Source organism: Nelumbo nucifera, chromosome 2, assembly GCF_055504915.1.
Source record: "Nelumbo nucifera cultivar China Antique chromosome 2, China Antique-T2T, whole genome shotgun sequence".
In the NCBI taxonomy this organism is placed as follows: Eukaryota; Viridiplantae; Streptophyta; class Magnoliopsida; order Proteales; family Nelumbonaceae; genus Nelumbo; species Nelumbo nucifera.
In genome coordinates, this window is record NC_142650.1 from 660,451 (window position 1) to 679,841 (window position 19,391).

At 40.3% G+C, this 19,391-nt stretch overlaps 1 protein-coding gene and 1 long non-coding RNA gene across 12 annotated transcripts; one reads left to right on the forward strand and one right to left on the reverse strand.

Moving 5' to 3' along the window:
• Nucleotides 1-9,218: 9,218 nt before the first annotated feature.
• LOC148801857 (uncharacterized) lies at nt 9,219-10,696 on the reverse strand. Of its 3 annotated transcripts, none has more exons than XR_016082930.1 (4): nt 10,455-10,688; nt 10,231-10,278; nt 9,823-10,071; nt 9,219-9,753 (listed from the first exon to the last, which is right to left on the reverse strand). It is a non-coding gene; the product is annotated as an uncharacterized LOC148801857 (long non-coding RNA). The 3 variants fall into 3 exon arrangements; XR_016082931.1 differs by having other exon boundaries at nt 9,219-9,738; nt 10,455-10,687; XR_016082929.1 differs by having other exon boundaries at nt 9,219-10,071; nt 10,455-10,696.
• An 837-nt stretch (nt 10,697-11,533) lies between these two features.
• LOC104588367 (putative inactive receptor kinase At5g58300) lies at nt 11,534-18,728 on the forward strand. Of its 9 annotated transcripts, none has more exons than XM_088898360.1 (5): nt 11,534-12,053; nt 12,843-12,947; nt 13,025-13,110; nt 14,944-16,308; nt 17,789-18,728. In XM_088898360.1, the coding sequence occupies exons 4-5, from the start codon at nt 15,012-15,014 to the stop codon at nt 18,418-18,420; spliced, it is 1,929 nt and encodes a 642-aa protein (XP_088754486.1). In that variant the 5' UTR covers nt 11,534-12,053; nt 12,843-12,947; nt 13,025-13,110; nt 14,944-15,011; the 3' UTR covers nt 18,421-18,728. The 9 variants fall into 9 exon arrangements, with proteins under 9 accessions (XP_088754486.1, XP_088754487.1, XP_010244555.1 ...); XM_088898361.1 differs by having other exon boundaries at nt 11,543-12,053; nt 13,025-13,124; XM_010246253.3 differs by having other exon boundaries at nt 11,543-12,053; nt 12,843-12,942; nt 13,025-13,124.
• The last annotated feature ends 663 nt before the right edge of the window (nt 18,729-19,391 follow it).

A 19,391-nucleotide genomic window follows, 5' to 3' on the forward strand; every position in this document is an offset into this window, starting at 1 on the left:
CTTTAGATAATTCTCCATGTAAAAAGGCATTTTGTATGTCTAGCTGGTGCAGGGGCCAGTGCTGAGAAACAACAAGACTGAAAATAACCCTTAAGGGTTGTGGGTTGAACGCTTCACTGTAGTCTAGGCCTTCATGCTGATTGTACCCCTTGGCAACCGGTCGTGCCTTGTAACGGTCTATAGTGCCATCAGGTTTTCGTTTGATACGATAAACCCACTTACAACCCACAACATTAGCATTGGGGTTGGGTTTGACCAAATCCCATGTACCATTCCGTAGTAGTGCGTCGACCTCATCCTGCATAGCAACTCTCCAATGGTTATGGAAATTAGCAGATGAGAAGCATGTGGGTTCCACCTCAGATAAAAGATACCAAGTAGAGACCAACGAGTATTTCTTGGGGGGGCGAAAAATGCCAGCCTTGGCTCGTGTAGTCATAGGATGAATATTTTGGGCTTGCAGAGGTTGTAGAGACGCAGTAGGTGATATGCATGGGCCCATGGAGGAGGGAGAATCCAAGCTGGACGAAGATGAACCTAGGTTGAGTATAGGCCCATTGTCGGAATTAGTGGGTGGTTCACTAGATGACAAATCTGGGAGAAGCATGGGCTCATTATTAGAAGCACGAGGCCCATTTGGTGATGAAGGCAGTAAAACCAGCGGCACTAACGGTGTTGTGGGCCTCTCATAATTTGAAGTGGATGGGCTTGACAAAGAACTTGAGTCGTTGAAAGGAAAGGAAGTTTCATTAAATTGGGCATGCACAATGATGAAGTAGCGTCCAGTTGCAAGATCCAAGCATCTATAGCCACGATGAAAGGGGCTATAGCTCATAAAAACGCATGGCTTTGATCGATAGTCCAACTTGTGAGTCATATAAGGGCGAATATATGGAAAACATAAACAACCAAAGGTTTTTAAAAATTTGTAATTTGCAATCTTACCGAAAAGAGTTTCATGGGGAGTTTTGCCATGGAGAGCACGAGTGGCAGTCGATTGAGTAGATACACCGTAGTCTCAAAAGCTTCAACCCAATGAGTGCGTGGAACAAATACATGATTCAGCAAGGTAAGGCCTGTTTCAACAGTTTGTCTGTGCTTGCGTTTGATTTTGCCATTTTATGATTGCACATGGGGACAAGAGAAGTGATGGGATATGCCTTCCTTTTCCAAATAGGAATGAATGCTACAAAATTCACCTCCCCCATCAGACTGAAACAACCGGATAGGATGGCCAAGCAAGCATTCAACATGTTGTTTGAATTTAATAAATACACTAAGAGCATCTGATTTTTGAAAAAGAGGGAAAATCCACAAATATCGACTATAGAAGTCCATAAATGATATATAATATTTGAAGCCTCGTATGGAGGTGATGGAAGAAGGTCTCCATAGATCAGAAACAATTAATTCTAAAGGCCTTGAGTACACTGAATTGGTTTGTGGAAGATGCAATCGATGACTTTTCCCTTGTGGACATGCTGAGCAGAAGGAAGAAGACATGCTAGATACTGGAAGCTTAAAATGACTCACAACATGCTTAACTATTGCTGATGATGGATGCCCGAGACGAGAGTGCCAAGTATCTACTAAAGTCCGAACACCAAGAAATGCAGCTTTATTTGATTCATCAGCTTTATTCATATGTAGAGGTAGACTATAAAGACCATGTTTAGTTGTCCCTTGAAGTAGAGGTTTTCTCGATTGTTGATCCTTAACAACACAAGTGTGAGGGTGAAATTCAAAGTATACGTCATTATCAGAAGCAAACTGAGCCACAGAGAGTAGGTTCTTTTGTATATTAGGCACATGTAAGATGCTTTCCAAAAGTAAAGAATGAGAGGCAGATGATATAGTATTGGAACCAGTATGAGATATTGCCAAACCTTCACCATTGCCAACAGTGACCTGATCAGGACCAATGTATTTTGAATGCAACTGTAGTTTGCTTAAATCCGAGGTTATGTGATTAGTTGCCCTGGAGTCTGGGTACCAACAGTCATCCTCATTTGAAGCATTCAAAGACGTGTTATATGCTGCCGATGCAGAGTCATTGGGTGCAGCAGTCTTCTTGGACTTATGTTTGAAGTGTTGATTGTACCGATGACGACACCAGAAAGCTGAATGATTGCGACCCCCAAAAATTTGACATGGGTTATTGGCATATTTAGACTTACCAGTGTTGCTGGAGTCTTTGGAATTTTTCTCAAATTGTCGAGGCTTTGGGCTAGAATTCTCGGACGAGTAATTAGCAGAGGGAAACGAAGATAGAGATTGCATAAGAGATTCAATTCGAATCTCCTGATTGATCAGAAGAGCCTGGAGTTCATCAAAGCTGAGATCATCGGATCGAGTCTGAATGGATGTGACAAAGGCATCGTATTCAGCCCCGAGCCCATTTAAAACATGGTGAGTAATATCCGAGTCTGAAAGAGGTGATCCAGCAGCTGCCAAACTATCAGTGACGTTTTTGATTTTTTGAAGGTAAACATGCATGGAATCACCATCCTTTTTGACATGTAAAAGCTGGTTCCGAAGTTGGATAATTCGAGCCTTTGATTTAGACGCATATAAGTTCTCCAACACGCACCAAACATCTTGACTTGTAGAGCATCCAACCAGCTGTGCGATCACTGGTTCGGTGAGAGTAGCAAGGAGCCAGCTGAGCAAGATTTGGTCTTGTTTGACCCACGATGAATGAGCTGGATTGGGTGTAGTGTTATCCGAAGGGTACCAAGAGGGACATGTGAGAGAACCATCTACATACCCCGTTAGTTCTGCTTCGACCAATGCTGGAAGTATTTGAAATTTGCCGAGTAGATAGTTACGACCATCCATCTTTACCGAGATGGTGTTTGGGAAACTGTTGTTTCCAAATAACAGGTGTAGAGGGCGACGAAGATGAATGAGCATTGGTTGATGCAACTGCACCGGATTGAGTGAACAAGGTTTCAGACTGATGAGGCTCTGATACCATGAAAGACAATAGGAGTTTGAAGAGAAAACTGATCACAGATATTGGGTGATTCAGTTGCTGTATTTAAAATGATGAATAAGAAGATAAGTTACAACAGAACTGAACTCAGAGTTTTATTCTGGTTGACCAGTGGATATACAAGTTATCTAGTTAGGCTGTACAACAGAACTAATCCAACTAGTTACCTGATCTGAGTTGGACGTGAACACATTATCTTTAAGACAAGGAACAACCAGAGTGCAAGATTATTTTGTGTGCTTCCGGGAGAAATTTCTCGAAGCCCTACCGGCGACCAGGCTGTAGACTGTCGGCGATCAGCTTGTCTTTGTTTGTATTTATTTGATATCTAGCCCCTAACTGTAACTCTTGTAAAGCTTCCTAGACAACCAGCCTGAAATATTTTGCTCAGAAAGCTCTGTGGAGAGCTAGCACTTAGCAGAAGCAACAGGAAAACCATTCCTTGTTTTGTTCTGGCGTCGCATGCTTTTTTTATATATGGAGTTTTCCATCTGCAGTGGACAGACGGCAAACCGACAAAGTGTGTAACACAGAGTTACCCTGGTTTCTCCCGTAAATTACAGGTATTTTGTTGAAGAGGGCGATTGGGATTTGGGGGAAAAAATAATTTTCGGAGATATGATGTTCCAAATACACGGTGAGATGTGCATGTCGGGTGGTAATCTTTCTCGATGTCGATGGCTTGATTTACTTAAGAACTTAAAGCATTAATTTCACGACCAAATTAAAAGAGAAAAAGAAAAAAAAGCAAAACATGCCTTCAAATAAGGTGATCGATGATGTGATCGAAATTTGTATTTGTCAAAAAGCAACTTTGTTCAATTCTTTCATTCACGATGTTCGTTACGTACTTAACAAATTCAAATCTTGATGCAGTTTGCATGGGGGCCAATAAATGGATGTAGCTAGCTCAGTTCACAAACAAGAGTTTTTTGTCATTTAATTTGTCTAACGTAGTAAATGGCTTAATTACCATAATTATGGTGTGTTTAGTCGGAATCAAATGAAGTGAATGATGTCGACCACGCAAGGCTAGGCTATTTAGCACCAAAGATACTAGATATATACGCACACTAGTTGTTTAGTTTTTTATAGATAGATAGGTAAATCTAATAGAAATCTTGAAATTGCCTTTGTCTTGTCTTTACATTCTATTCACCTCTCTCTTGCAATTGCCACTAATTAATCCAAATAACCTCATCAATATCCCATCACCCGGCCAATCGTCTTTTTCATGTAGAAGAACACAAAGAAAATTCTCCTCTTTTTTGTCGTTTTATATGGATGATGGATGGTTTGGATTGGCTACATTATTCCTCAATGTGATGTGATGGCCTGATGATGGGATCTGTATAAACGAGCCAACAAGTCTAATTGATCCGATCCAATTAGGAAGCTAACTTTTCGTCCTATTATAGTTATGTGTTCCTGACATTATATAGCCCCACCCGACATGTATTGTATTGGCTCTTCTTTATATTCCCAAGAAAAAGTCAAGGCAAAAGTTGGTTGGTTTGGTGGATGCTTATAGCTAGGGCTGGTCACCAGTGCTAGTGCTAGTGCTGAAGACTTATAATATGGGCTGGGGCTAGAGCGGGTTTGGTCAACAAAGAACCTTATTTACACTCTTCTTTGCCTGCGCTCTGCTAATTTATTATTATTTATAGTATACTCCACTCCACTCCTCCCCCAGACCCTCACATTCACATTGACATATTGGCATTGCCTCTGCCTGCTGCCTTTAATAGTTCCAAATTTTGGATGGATTACTCCATAATTCTAACCCATGAGACCATGAAATGATCATTGGTGATTCTCATGCCTCATCATGTCATGGTTTCCTCCTCCCTCCACCATCCAACACCAAGCCTTCCAACATTCTTTATACATATTTTTCCTTTATAATATGGGTCTGGGCCTATACATGAAAGCAAGCCCATATGTCTATCATCAATTTGATTATACTAGATGGGCCATAGCAACCCCAGTTCTTACTTTCCATAGAGTTAAGCATCCCAACATGCCACTACGGCCACACTTTAGATCATCTCCAATGTCTTTTAAGGTGAGATGCTCCTTATATACGGCTGCTGTGCCTTGTTGGGACTACAGCTTCGCATTTTAGATTTCTAAGGCTGCTTCTGAGCTCTCATCTCATTGGATTATAGGGTTTGTTCTTGACTCTAAACCTCTAATCGACCAGTCACAAAATCAGGCTCTTCTTTTCTCAGTAATCAAAGACTGAAAAAGCATGTTTAATAGGATAACTGGTCTCAATAACCAAACACATGTGACAGAATTAAGGAAATAAATTTTTTCTTCTCATCTCATCCTTTTCTGCAACCAAACGGAAAATTGTCAAATTTATTATATTTCCCTTTTTCGACTTACTCATTCAAATTTATCATATTTCCCTCCAAAGCGGAAAATTGTCAGATTTTAGCCTTGGGCCTTGGAGTCGAATCCTGAATCCTGCCGGGGTTGGGGGCTTGGGGATTTGGATTTGGGATTTTGGGTTTGGGGAGGACTACCCTCCTGTCCCACGTTATGTAGCCCATTGCCATTTGCCTGCGGTGAAATGAGAGAGATTGAAGCCGTTACATTGAACAAGTTATTAGTGAAGAGTGATTACTGATTAGAGCTTCGGTGTTGCTGAAACTTATTATCCCTATGCCAATGCAATGCGAGGGTAAGCTGTCCTCTACAGTCAACACACATTACGCCCTATTGCGTGCGCGGTGGAAGACTTGCAGTTGCAGCCTTGCAGGTGGCTTGGACTCCTCTTCTAAACAACTATGCTAAGAAGCCCCTTCCCTTATTGATGTAGCATTTTTTTTCCACTTAATCAGAAAAAGGGATTTATAAGGAATGCCAAATGCAGCATAAGCCCCCTCTAATAAGTAATAACCTAATCATGTGGGATAAAAAAAGAATGTTATGCTCCACTCTAACTTGTAATTCATTGTAATATTATTTGAATCTCCTATCCGCAAGAACCCTACCAACACCTATTCACAGACATTACAGCTGTACATTCCTTGGTTTGTTTCTGCATGCTACTCACACCTGTCCACAAGACTATAGCTTTACATTGGGAATATCTCTTCGTAAATGCAAATATAGGAGATATTCTCAATGTAGAGTTATAGTGTCTTGTGGGTAGGAGATCAGGATTGTAATTAAATAGCCTATCTGTCAATACCTAAGAAAAGGGTGTCACAACAAAGGACAAAGGAATGCACCTTTGGTTTGCCAAAAAATAAAATGAGTAATAGAAGAAAGGGGGTTTTACTGTTCAGTCTATCCCCATAAATCTTAGCTCCGCCATACAGTTGAGGTAGGAGTAAACTTGGAATTAATGTCATTGATATTTAGGTGAAGAAATTTGAAATTTTGAATTGTTGTAAGTCTACCATAAAATTCAGAATTTTGAGGTGGAGTGCAGTTTATTTAGAGATCGGCTTCAATCAGTGCAAGACCCATTCGAACAGCTTTTATAATCTTGTATCAAGAATACTTCCATACTTTTATGCTTTATTTCATAGGAAAATATTCCCAATATAAAACTATAATGATTATTTGAGCGGACTTTGCAATGACTGAATCCCATTTCGTCTAGTTATCCCTGATTCCCTGGAAGAGAAAATTGTGGAAAGATCAAACTAAACAAAAGCGGGAACGGATGTACTACAAGTAGGACTGTCCAAAGAACTACGTGTAAACGTAACCCAATCATCGGTGCGGTGAACGCATTTATATACAGTTAGCACTTAGCAGATGTAGAAGTAAGAGATTGCCTTGTTGATCGAATTTTGTGATGTAAATTGGAATTTGGAGGACCATGTTTTCATTAAAATAAACCATGGAAAGCATGCATGGATATGTTAAAGGTTTTACACGCCATCAAAGATCAAATTCAAACACGGCTCCTTTCATTTAGTGAAAGTACACATAGATAGGACTTAGGAGGTATTTGCTTGGAAATTGGTAGCCTAATAAACAAGAGTGCCAAGCCATTTCGGTTTTCGGATCAAATGAACTTACTAGTTTCAATCATTCAGTGTCTCGGTGTCAGAAGAAAAATGCCAAAGGTCATACAAGTGTCACTTTCTTTTCTGAAACTGCCAGCTGGTTCAGTTGGTATATATAAAAGTCAATGGGTGCAGCTCAGCTCCCACTCCTCTCAGCTTCACCCACACTGTAAATTAAAACTCTACCCTAACCCCAAGGTTAGTTTAGAATATTTCAGTCCAATAAAAACTACTTGTTTTACATTGAAACAAAGTGGGACCTACATGGAATCTCTCTAACATTTTAATGCCTCTGCCTATACAAGAGAGAGAGAGAGAGACTGTACTGTAGTCTGCAACTCTTCATGCTTGTAGGTCCATTTCAACATTCAAACCTACAGGGATGCTGGGTGAATCATCATACATGTCAGCCTGACGTGTGGGATCCTTGTATACGGAACTCAACTGACGTCGTGTATTGTAATTGTAATTGGCCCACTAATTACGACGAATAAAATCTGTAGGCAATTTAAAAAAAAAAAAATACAGCAATATCAACACCCGAGAGGTACTGTTGTACCCTCTTGTCTTAATTCTTATATGCATTTCTTTCTTTTTGTGTATTTAAATCGTATATAGATTTCTAACTCCAGGTCAAACATTAACTATCAACACCCAGGGTTAGGGTGTTAATTGGACCGCATTTGATCCAATCCGATCTGATTCAATATGAATGTTGTTAGAAATAGACCAGGTCTAATCCAACCCAATAGATATTTTGGATTAGTCCAAACCTGGTCCATTGAGACCTATATTCTTATTTAATATTAATGGGCTGAGTATTGATTCAATCCAATATAAATCCAGTTCAATAAATACTTTGGACCATTAAGCCTCAAGGCTCTCAATTACTCCAATTCAATATGTCTATATTGATCCATCTAATTTGTACAAATTAATTTTGATCTGGATAAGGTCCAACGCAAAACCGGTCCATTAACACCCTACGTAGGGCCGTGTGTTCCACTTTTTCCCTCCTCTCATAACAATTAACATCTCCCCCCCGAACCAAACCTTGGAATTTCAATGAGTTTTAAATTTTAATCCTCCAATGGTGCTTTCTTTATCGCCGCTCCTTCCAATCCCAGGGATATATTCAACGATGCAAGTCTAATTAAATAATTCCATTTCCCCACTTAATCTTATATATTTTTACAGCTCGGCATGCACTGCCCTTATAAAATTACTTATCCCCCTGGACCCTGGTCTGTGATTAATTACATATTTACATATTATTTGAAAATTCTGCTGTCCTCTGTGTGCTCACAGAATAATTCATTAACGAGAACCAACTGCTCAAGACAGAATGCCACCATCGATCTAATTATGACATGGACAATCATTCAATTAAACACATATCCCCAGCTTTAAACAATTAGACCCGATTATTATATTTGCTTACAGCTTATACAGGAAAGCACACATTAATTAAACCCTTTAAGCTTGCTATTATTATATGTTGTGCTTATATATGTCAGAACAAAAGAAAAACCTTTCATCTTCCCCAACAGAGAGAGGGAGGGAGAGGGAGGCAACCTTGATTTACCACTGAAAGATAAGCGCCATAAGCCCCGTAACGTAAGATTATTTGATGTTAAATTGACCAAATGACGCAACAGGAAGCACATTCATCAAATCATATCGAATATCGATGGTTCGATACCAATCAACTATGATAGAAACCATTCAACAATTTGTGTTTCTATTTATATATAGTTGAGTGTCTCTTAAATCTTAATGGCTGAACAAAGGAAGCTGTACCGGTTGGATTGAGGTCCACTAAATTCTAAAATGATCTGTAACGTACAGGTCCGATACAGTTCAGATATTAGCCAATAAGGGAGGAGCCGAGGAGGGAGTTGAACTGACCATTCAACAATCAACACAAACTTATTTAGAAGCAAGTCTCTTGACTCCTGCACCTGCAGGTCGGTCAGGGCCCAGGGGTGGGACAGTCTCATGTGTGAAACTCATCATCTCCGCCCCAAATGAAATCATTTCATTTCGAATTCGAGCCTTCTAGTTAAATTAGATTACATCTACATCGTCTACAATTCCAAAATGGACGGTTTAACGACTCTGAGTCCAAAACCAAATTAAGCGGTTTTAGTTTTCGTAATCGTCTTTGTTTCTCAAAAGTCAAAACTCAAATAGGCGTCAACTTGATTGGAGGATCACGACCGTCGGGTTTTGATGTTTTACATGGTTCCTTTTTTTGGACCATTAATAATTAATTAAGAGGAGGTCAGCAGAAATCTGAAACTGACAGAAAGCATATATAAAATATGGAATCGGTTTCTATCAGTGCAGAGACTATTCTCGCACCGTTCGCGCAAAGCACGAGGACTTGATGCGTGCGAAGCGAATTAAACGGAGTCTATACTCCGCGTTGTTAGCTTCTCCTTCGTTCCATTCTACTTTCCGCTCGAAACTGACCGAACTCTGCCCTCGTCAGTCGCAGAAGGAAATTCCTCCTCTTCCTCCTTGGGTCATGTCTTCTTTTCTCTTAGTCTAGTGCATTTCAAAACTTAATATATCGTCGTCTGACCACGGTACCGAATACCCACTTAATCTCTCCCATCACCTTCCTCGACTCATCGAGCACTTGGCCCAATCTTTGGTAGTAAGAGTCTTCAATCACGTAAACGAATCTGGTGTTGGGTGAAGAAGATCCTGTAAATACATGACCTACCACACTCGAATTAAAGCTCAGAAGATTCATGAAAAAAAATTAAGAATTTAGAGAGAGACAGAGACCTTGCGACGCATGGTGAGAAGGGGATTGTCTGAGCCGTCCATGACTTGGATCTCTTCCCTATGACCATCCATATAATTGTCGACCCTAAAAACGAACTTACCGTCAGAATCGATCGTCGTAAACCCATTACAACTGAGCTAGAGTGACTTTCTCCACAGAGTCTGCGATCTACACACATCCACCCGCTCATACTTCCTTCGTTTTACTTCTTGACCAAATGTTCTCCTGATTCCTTTTCGTTTACCAGACTTTTAGAAAAAAAAATCATAGAATGAATTAAAAGAAAGAGAAAAATATTCAATGTTTCGAACATGCACCGGGTTAGGAAAAAAAATGTAATAGAATAGTAGTGGAGATACGGGGTATCGATTCCTGTAATAAAATAGCATGCTAAACGAGCGCTCTACCTGGTGAAATAGTCGCCGATGATGAATGACCAAATGTTCTCCTGATTCCTTTTCGTTTACCAGACATTTAGAAAAAAAAATCATAGAATGAATTAAAAGAAAGAGAAAAATATTCAATGTTTCGAACATGCACCGGGTTAGGAAAAAAAAATGTAATAGAATAGTAGTGGAGATACGGGGTATCGATTCCTGTAATAAAATAGCATGCTAAACGAGCGCTCTACCTGGTGAAATAGTCGCCGATGATGAATGAACCAAAAAGCTTGAGGTTTTTTTCTGGTCGCCGGTGATGGCCGTTGGTCGCCGCCAGTTGAAGAGGGTCTCGAGCGCCAGCGGGAAGTGGAATGGAACGAAGGAGAAGCTAACGGCGTAAAGAATAAACTCCGTTTAATTCCTTTTGCACGCATTAAGCCAACGCGTGAATCAAAAGACGCGTGGCACGTCCTCATGCTGTGCGAACATGGACTCAGCCTTAATAAAAGCCGGACTCGGAATGAGGCCTTCTTTTAAGTAGACCACGTGAAGGGACCGGATCTCCTTTCCACGAGAACTCTATTTACGCCTATCTACGTGAACATAATTCTAGTGAATAAGAGATCTGAACTCACGTAGAGGGGGCACACGTGGATAATCTACTTGCAAGGGCAACCACGTGTGAGTAAGAGTTAATTGGTGGGAGAATGACTGATTAATTCGGGTCAGAATTTTTTAATCCCACTGTACCTGACCGTTGATTAATGCCAAATCAACGGGCAGAATACGATTTATATTGGGGCTACTACTAATAGATTATAAGATTATATTTGGTTGCATAATAAAACCAAGTAGATGAAGTCCAGCCGTTCATTCCGAGATCGACTTCAGTGAGCGCAAGGCCCCTTCAAACACAGCTTTTACAGCCTTGCATCGGGAACATCTCCGTACTTCTATTCTCAATGCTAGGCTACGATGGTTATTTGAACGGGCTTTGCACCGACTGAATCCCATTTCGTTCATTCCGTATGTGAATTCGAATTCGAGCTGCCTGCACGTGACGTGATAACAAAAGCATTTCTAATAAAAGGAATGGGTACTTCTGTCACTTCGCTCAAAGTTGGACTATTGACTCTTCTCTCCTGGACTCCAAGTCCGACTCCGACTCCGACAGAACGTTACCCACGACACACGACGTCCATTGCTAGGATCCTAAAGACTCGAGACTGGACTGGACTGGACTCTCGACTCTGGAGGGATATGTTCGCCATTTCCTGTTAACTGAGTTTACTTTTAGTCATACAAAAAAGAGAAAAGCAGCAGTTGTCTTGTCCCCCACCATCTTTAAAAGGAAGACCTCTGTTCTCTGCTCTGCTGCTCCTGTATTCGATACACCAGCTTCCTGCCTGCCTTGTGATTTTTCTTCGCAATCGCAAACTCAGTTTGGGTTTCAATAAAACTAAATGCAGCTTGATTTATGAAGTTAATGACGGATTCTAAGCTTTTAAGGTTGCCGACATGGAGAAACTTGTTCGCCTATTTATTAGAGCGAAACCTCGAGATTTGGGTGTTTTTCTTTTTCCATGGCTGAGGGCGTCGGACGAGGCTTCTTCCAGCTAAAATACAACTCCGTTTGCGAATCCCCAGCTTTCATGAGTAGACTTCATAAGGGAATGCTATTGGAATTGGAGAGAAATCTTATGATTTGAATCACCACCACCATTCATCCCTCGGGTGTTTCTACTTTCTACGTTGATGCTTCAGTGGGAAGGTGGCAACTCTTAGCACTTTAGCGGCCGGTACAGGGCTCTGAAGAGAAAGGGTTTTAAGATGCGAAAGAAAATTTCAAGGTTTGAGCTTAATTCTTTGCAAGTATTGAACAGGTTGTTAAAATTAGGATGGCGCGGTGTTGCTTTTCTTCATGTTCCAGTTTCTGCTGTTTCGAGGCCCAATTTCGGATCTGAAGCCAATATAAATAAGCTTATTCCTGAGGATTGTCTTTGGATTGTGTGAGAAAACTTTTCTACCAAAATAATGTGTGAGAAATTCTGAATTTTAGCTAGGTTTAATCTCTTACCAAAAGAAGCTAGGTTTAATCATTGAATTTCCATGTTATGCCCCATTTCACTCCGGTTTCCTCAGAACGGGTGAACAAGAGTACAAGACCTTCATTACGGCTGTACAACCTAAGCAGAGTTCATTCTCTCCGTTTGAGTTTCAAGTCACAGTTTCCTTTTCTCTCTTGTAACCATTGCGGCTCTTTACTTTTTTGAAAGCATTTAACACTCAAATTGTTTCTGCTAGGTTTCTGCTAGGTATTTGAAAGCTTTTAAATACCACATCTTACTTTGAACTTCACAGTAGTTTGTTTTGCACCTAGAAATTGCTAATTTCACAAGTATACTAGTGCGGGCTTTTTCACTATCTTCTTTTCCCGCACCACGGCATGAGGCGGGATTAGGGCATCCCGGCTTGAGATTACAGGATGTTAATCTCATTCAACAGTACTCCTTGATGAACCGTCTTCCTTATACCGGGCTTGTCGTATTATGGTTCTCGGTTCTCCTATTCAGGTTTTCATTTCGGTTTCACTTCAAAACTTTGGTTCGAGTCACTTGAAGCTCTTCTGCTTCTTGCAGGGACTTCCGAAAGCTGTAATGACGGATCCAAATCTTCCGAGAATGCTACTTGGGGGACAAATCATGGAGGTGCAGAACTAGGCTTTCTGCTTCTAATCTGGTAAGGTTTGTAAGACAGTCTAGGTTCTTGAGTCGAACATTTCTCCCTGGCGCGTTACTTCTCATTCTTCTTGTTTTGTCAGATTTGGGGAGATTTTCAGCTCTAGTGGCGTCTCCTGACTCTGAAGGCCATGAGTTCCAAGAGAAAACCCATCAGTTTCACCCTCTGGTGAGTGAAGAGTGGTGATTCCTTAACCTCTGCAATCTCTTAGCCAGATCTTGGAGTTTGAGGTCTGGGATATTGTAATCCTCTTTCTGGTTGTTGCTAGCACGCACTTGGTACCTCCTTGACAAACGGAACTATGTGGTTGTGGTGTCTCCGAGACCGGATCTGCTCCTCACCCAGGGCCCTCACACCGACCTCACACGCACATCGGGAACATCTTCCGTATTTATAAGTTATTATACACGGGAGATGTTCCCAATGCACGGTGGATGTGCCCGTGAGGCGCCCCTGTGTAAGGAGCAGATCCCGTTCCGTTGTGGTCGGTAGTGTAGTGTGGTGCACTGGTTTGTACCACGCTTCTGCTGCTGCACTAATCTGAACTCCACTATCTGTTCTGTTCGTTGCTTATCTGGCAAAGAAGCTAGTGGATGAATTTTTACGGGGCTCACGTGAGACTTTCATAGCTCTTCCATTGTTTTCTTTTTTTTTTTCCTCCCCCGATGAACAACTGCTGTGTCATGGTGATAGTGCAGCAGCAAAGATTCAAAGTTTGTCAGATTTCCTACTCCCATTCTCTACCCGCACCCTACCCACAGTTCATTGCAGCCGCACATCTGCGATGTATGACTACAATTCACGGCGGGTAGAACATAGGTAAAGAGCAATAGGCAGGAAATCCGATTTGGCATCAATGGTCGGGCACAAGTTAGCAAAATCCTCATATAGTCATATTATAGCAAAATTGCACACTTTTTAGTTTTTATTAAGCTTCGGGCATCCAATGTTTTCCTTTGCCTTTAATACGTGCTTTTTTCAGTTTTTGCTTTTGGAAGAATTTTTTTCAGAGGTGTTTTAACTTTTTTTTTTCATTTTTTTGCCTTTCCAACTTCCAAGTGATTTTTCCTTTTTGTATTTCTTTTAAATTTCTTTTTACTTATTTTATATTTCTTTGGTGATTGATATGTGTGTCGAATGAGTTTCGAGTCTATAGTTGACTTTCTTCTTATCCGGCGTTACTGACCGTAAATGACGGAAATATCCCTCCATTTCTCCATAAATAGCTTCTGACTTCTGAGCGTCAGAACGCACTGCACAAGGGAAATGACAACGATTTAAAAAGGAAAAACAAAATAGTAAGGAAAGAGTGCAAAAACAAAGGGTTGGTTGTTGTTTGTTTGTCTCGGCTATGCCAACAATTTACGGATATTTACAGCGAACCTTCGAAAGAAATTATAGTAGTACCAGTTCCAGAATCTTTAGCATCAATTTTTCATAGAGCTGAAGGATGAAGTCAAAAACAAAATATTTTCGGAACAAGGTATTATGAAGAAAGAGACAAAAAAGATGGTTCCTCCGTTGCATAATAATTTCAGTTGTTATTTTTTTTTTTGTTTTCAGCAAATTTTATTTTATTTTTAACTTGCTGCTTGGTGCATGGAATGATGGAATATGCCTATGTAGTTAACAGGCTTACAGGCCTCTATGCCAGTTTGCTTCTCCGTGCAATTCTTCAAGATTAGAGACGAGGAAAAGCTCCATTTATATGTTTGGGTTTGCTTTTTTTATTCATTTATTTGTTAACCTTATTTACTTTTTAGTTGATACTGCTCCCTTTCTTTCCGTGGTATTGAGAGGGCATCTCTGTATTTCATTCAACAATTTCTTTTCCCTCTTTTTTTTCCTTTAAAAAGACAATCATGTGAGTGTTGCAGCAATTCAGGCATGCTGAAAAAACGGGAAATTATATTTTCTTTGTAGCTTTTAATTAGATGTTAAGTATTCACCTGTATTTTGCAAATCAGCTAACATGTTTTCACTTCCTTGTTACTGAATCAGGTGAAGAACTGTTGAGATTACACTCTCACAGACACGGTCACTTTCATACATCTATTAAGAAATTCCTTATGAAGCACCAAAACGTTATCTCCTCTTTCACACCTTTCATCACCTTCCTATGGTTTCTCTTTTCTCTGGCCATTGCTGACCTGAATTCGGACAGACAAGCCCTTCTTGATTTTGTTGATGCAGTTCCTCATGGCCGGAAACTGAACTGGAATTCATCTAGCCCAATTTGCTCAACCTGGGTTGGTGTCACTTGCAGTCAAGATGGCACTCGTGTGGTTGCACTTCGGCTTCCAGGAATTGGACTATCTGGTCCTATCCCAACCAACACTCTCGGAAGGTTAGATGCTCTCAGGGTCCTCAGCCTCCGATCCAACCGCCTGAGTGGGAGTCTTCCTTCTGACATTACATCCCTCCCTTCGCTCCATCATCTCTTCTTACAACACAACAACCTCTCTGATGAGATCCCCGCATCTCTCACCCCTGAACTCAACTTAATAGATCTCTCCTTCAACTCCTTTAGAGGCAGCATTCCACTCACAGTTCGGGATCTGACACGGCTGACTGGGTTGAACCTGCAGAACAATTCCTTCTCAGGACCCATCCCTGACCTCAACCTCCCAAGGCTTAAGCATTTGAATCTGAGCTACAACAACTTAACTGGCTCAATTCCGCCTTCCCTTCAAAAATTCCCTAACTCTTCCTTTGAAGGAAACCCTCTTTTATGTGGCTCACCTTTGAGCCTTTGCTCTTCGGTCATCCCATCATCATCTCCATCCCCTTCTTCCTCACTTCTGCCACCAACAGTCCCCACTGTGCACAGAAATGGATCAAAGAAGAAACTTGCAACTGGGGCTATCATTGCCATTGCAATTGGGGGTTCTGCAGTGTTGTTTCTTCTAGCTATAATCATCTTAGTATGCTGTCTGAAGAGAAAAGATAGTGAACAAGGCGGTGTCTTGAAAGGGAAGGGCTCTAGTGGTGGAAGAGGTGAAAAGCCAAAAGAGGAGTTTGGAAGTGGAGTCCAAGAAGCTGAGAAGAACAAGTTGGTCTTCTTTGAAGGCTGTTCTTTCAATTTTGATCTTGAGGATTTACTAAGAGCTTCAGCTGAAGTGCTAGGAAAAGGTAGTTATGGGACAGCTTACAAGGCTGTATTGGAGGAGGGGACAACGGTGGTGGTGAAGAGATTAAAGGAAGTGGTGGTGGGGAAGAAGGAATTTGAACAGCAGATGGAGATTGTGGGCAGAGTTAGCCAGCACCCAAATGTTGTGCCACTCCGTGCTTATTACTACTCTAAGGACGAGAAGCTCCTGGTGTATGATTACATACCAGCTGGAAACTTATTGACACTCATGCATGGTATGCTCTATTTGACACTTATTCATTTTCACTTTTGATGCGTCTGCTTCTGCTTTTATTAGAACATAGGTGCTGCCTTGCTGCCCTGTGTTTCTCCTTTCTTTTTTGGTAGTGATAAGTTGACATTGTCAGAAGTACTAAGACCTGAATACAAGCTGAGGATAGCAATTGAGTTCAGCAAAGGGGTGGGGGTATTCTAGTCCTTCATTAGCACTAAAACAGGAAAGAAGTACTTAGTTGAAAGTAGTCACATTTTCAGAGGATGTTTGCCAAGAAGCACTTTTTACATTTTGCACTTTATCCTAAAAATAATGGAGAACTGGATCGATCAACACAGGTCTCACTGGGTGCTGGTTCCAGAATCTGATTTATACAAGCAAGTTACACAACGGATGGTAAACTAATAGCCCTATAATATCTTCCATAATAGAAAACCATCCAGTATATAACGCCAAATTTCTGTAGTGTAGGCATTTTTTTCTCAATGAATCTTTTATTATGAATAAAATCAGAAAATGGAATTGGTGCATTTGATAACATTTGAAGTAGCTGAACTGAATGACTTGTTGTTTTGTCTTTTAGTGGATAAAATAGTCATATAGTAAAATACAGGTCAGTAACCAACCCAAAATGCCATTCAATCATTATGAAGCTCACAACATACTTTATGACTTGTAGTAGGCATTTAGTTCAACCATTTCAGCTGTTATCAAACAGCCCCTTCAAAATAAAACTTTCAAATAAGTGGCCTTCCAGCTTGGCTCAGCTATGGGTCAAATGCTATAACTGGTTCTATTTCATGTAGTGCAGTGCATCACTCTCAATCTGGTTGCCTTAGCCTAACCAGACCCTAATTTGGAAATTTTCTTGATAAGTGTAAATTGTGTTTAATATGAGGGTGAGACCGTGACGTGAGAGGCCCTCGTTCTATATGTCAAAATCATGGTTTCTAGGCAAACACATTTCTAGAGCTCCAATTAAAGGTAACATGATTATGCAGTTCATATCAAAGTTAAGATTCCAGGTCTTCCTGCCTTTATTTTTTGAAATGTAATCGAGAATAATACCCAGTGGCACCGGAAGAAGTCCAATAGATTCAGGATTTCGGTTGCTGGCTATAGAATGATTGATTCATAGCCCCACCGCAAAAGCTATCAGATAGAAATCAGTGGGGAATGGGGAATTTTTTTTTCTTGTGACGGAGGATCGAGATTTTTAGTCCTTTGTGTATATTTTGAAAATGTACTGCATGCAATTCAATATTCAGCAAAGTGTAGGATAATGATTTTATCATTTATGTTAACATTTATAGCCAATTACTGAAGTATGTAAAAGAAGCCTGCCATGCGATTCATGTCCATGTTGAGATCAAAGCATGCTCTCATCCATCTATCCGTCGTCGTAGACATTCGAATAACTGAGGTAGTAATTATAAATTTGATGCATTTCTCACTTCAGTTTTTGTATAATGCAATAACAGGAAATAGAGGCAGTGGAGGAAGATCTCCACTAGACTGGGGCTCCAGGGTAAAAATCTCACTTGGAGCCGCAAGGGGTATCGCCCATATCCACTCTGAAGGTGGTGGAAAATTCATTCATGGTAACATAAAGTCATCCAATGTTCTTCTCACTCAAGACCAAGATGGCTGCATCTCGGATTTTGGGCTGGCTTCTCTCATGAATTTTCCAGTAATCCCATCTCGAAGTGTAGGCTACCGCGCCCCTGAGGTGATTGAAACCCGGAAACCAACTCAGAAATCTGATGTATACAGCTTTGGCGTGCTCCTCCTTGAGTTGTTGACAGGGAAAGCTCCACTCCAGTCACCAGGGCATGATGATGTGGTCGATCTCCCCAGATGGGTCCAGTCAGTTGTGAGAGAGGAATGGACAGCCGAGGTATTTGATGTGGAGCTGATGAGGTATCAAAACATTGAAGAAGAGATGGTCCAGATGCTTCAGATTGCGATGGCATGTGTGGCTAAGGTGCCAGACGTGCGACCTAAGATGGAGGAAGTAGTCAGAATGATTGAGGAAATCCGGCAATCTGACTCGGAGAACCGGCCTTCCTCAGAGGAGAACAAATCCAAGGATTCGAATGTGCAGACGCCGTGATTATTATTATTATTATTTGCTGGCTATGCATGTTGGTGTTGGATACTCGTTTTTCTTACGGTAATGTTTAACATGCATAACGTATACATGCTTTGGTTTTTTACTAACAAAGTTTTAAACCCAACTCCATGTATTCATTGTGCATGAAATGTAACCCAATTGCGTGATTTCTTCTTAGTTTAGGTCTTTTCTTTTTACTGTTTTTAATAATTAATCTATTTGTTGTCATTAGATGAGGGTTTTGTTTCCACCATTTATTGTAAAAACTCTGTTTCTTTATTATTGTGAATTTGATTTATTGTGTTCAATCAGTGTATTATGACCATGTTTTACTACGCTGGCTGAAACGTAACAGATTTCTATTTGTTACTATCCTAGATCTTCTTCAACCTGGTCCAACTCGACGTTGAAACCCACAATTGCCAATACCCAGCCCATGGGCTCAGCCAGGAAATTTTTAGTGGGGAGGCCGGAGGGGGGAAATATACATGTACGGGATAATATGTGGGATTTGTTGGTAGGGACGCAAATGGATCGCATTGTATTCGAATCATAATCATGGTATATTTGAATTTGATTTGATCGGATCTGATACGTCTCGACATGAATTTGAATCTTATCGGTAAATCGAATCTTCGGATCTGATTCGATCTGATTTGTTTTCTTTAAAATTTAATAAATTATTAAAAGAAAAATAAAATATATCAATTTAAATAAAGAAAAAATATAAGTATTTTTTAATTATTTTTATTGTATATATACATCTTTTTTATAAATAATATAATAAATTTATAAAAATAAAATATAAATAATATATTTATAAATAAACAAGTAAATATAAATAAATATATAATATATATTAAATCGGATATTTTCAAATTGGACAGGGGTGATCCAAAGCCGATCCAATTTCTGATTAGATGATTAGATCTATTATTCGATCCAATCCAAAAATTCGGAACAGGAGTGAT

Excerpts from the sequence above, each read along its gene's own strand:
- LOC104588367 (XM_088898358.1), top strand. The coding sequence starts at position 14,877 with ATGTTAAGTATTCACCTGTATTTTGCAAATCAGCTAACATGTTTTCAC. Across the intron at positions 16,309-17,788 it reads CTTATTGACACTCATGCATG|GAAATAGAGGCAGTGGAGGA; the intron begins GTATGCTCTATT and ends ATGCAATAACAG.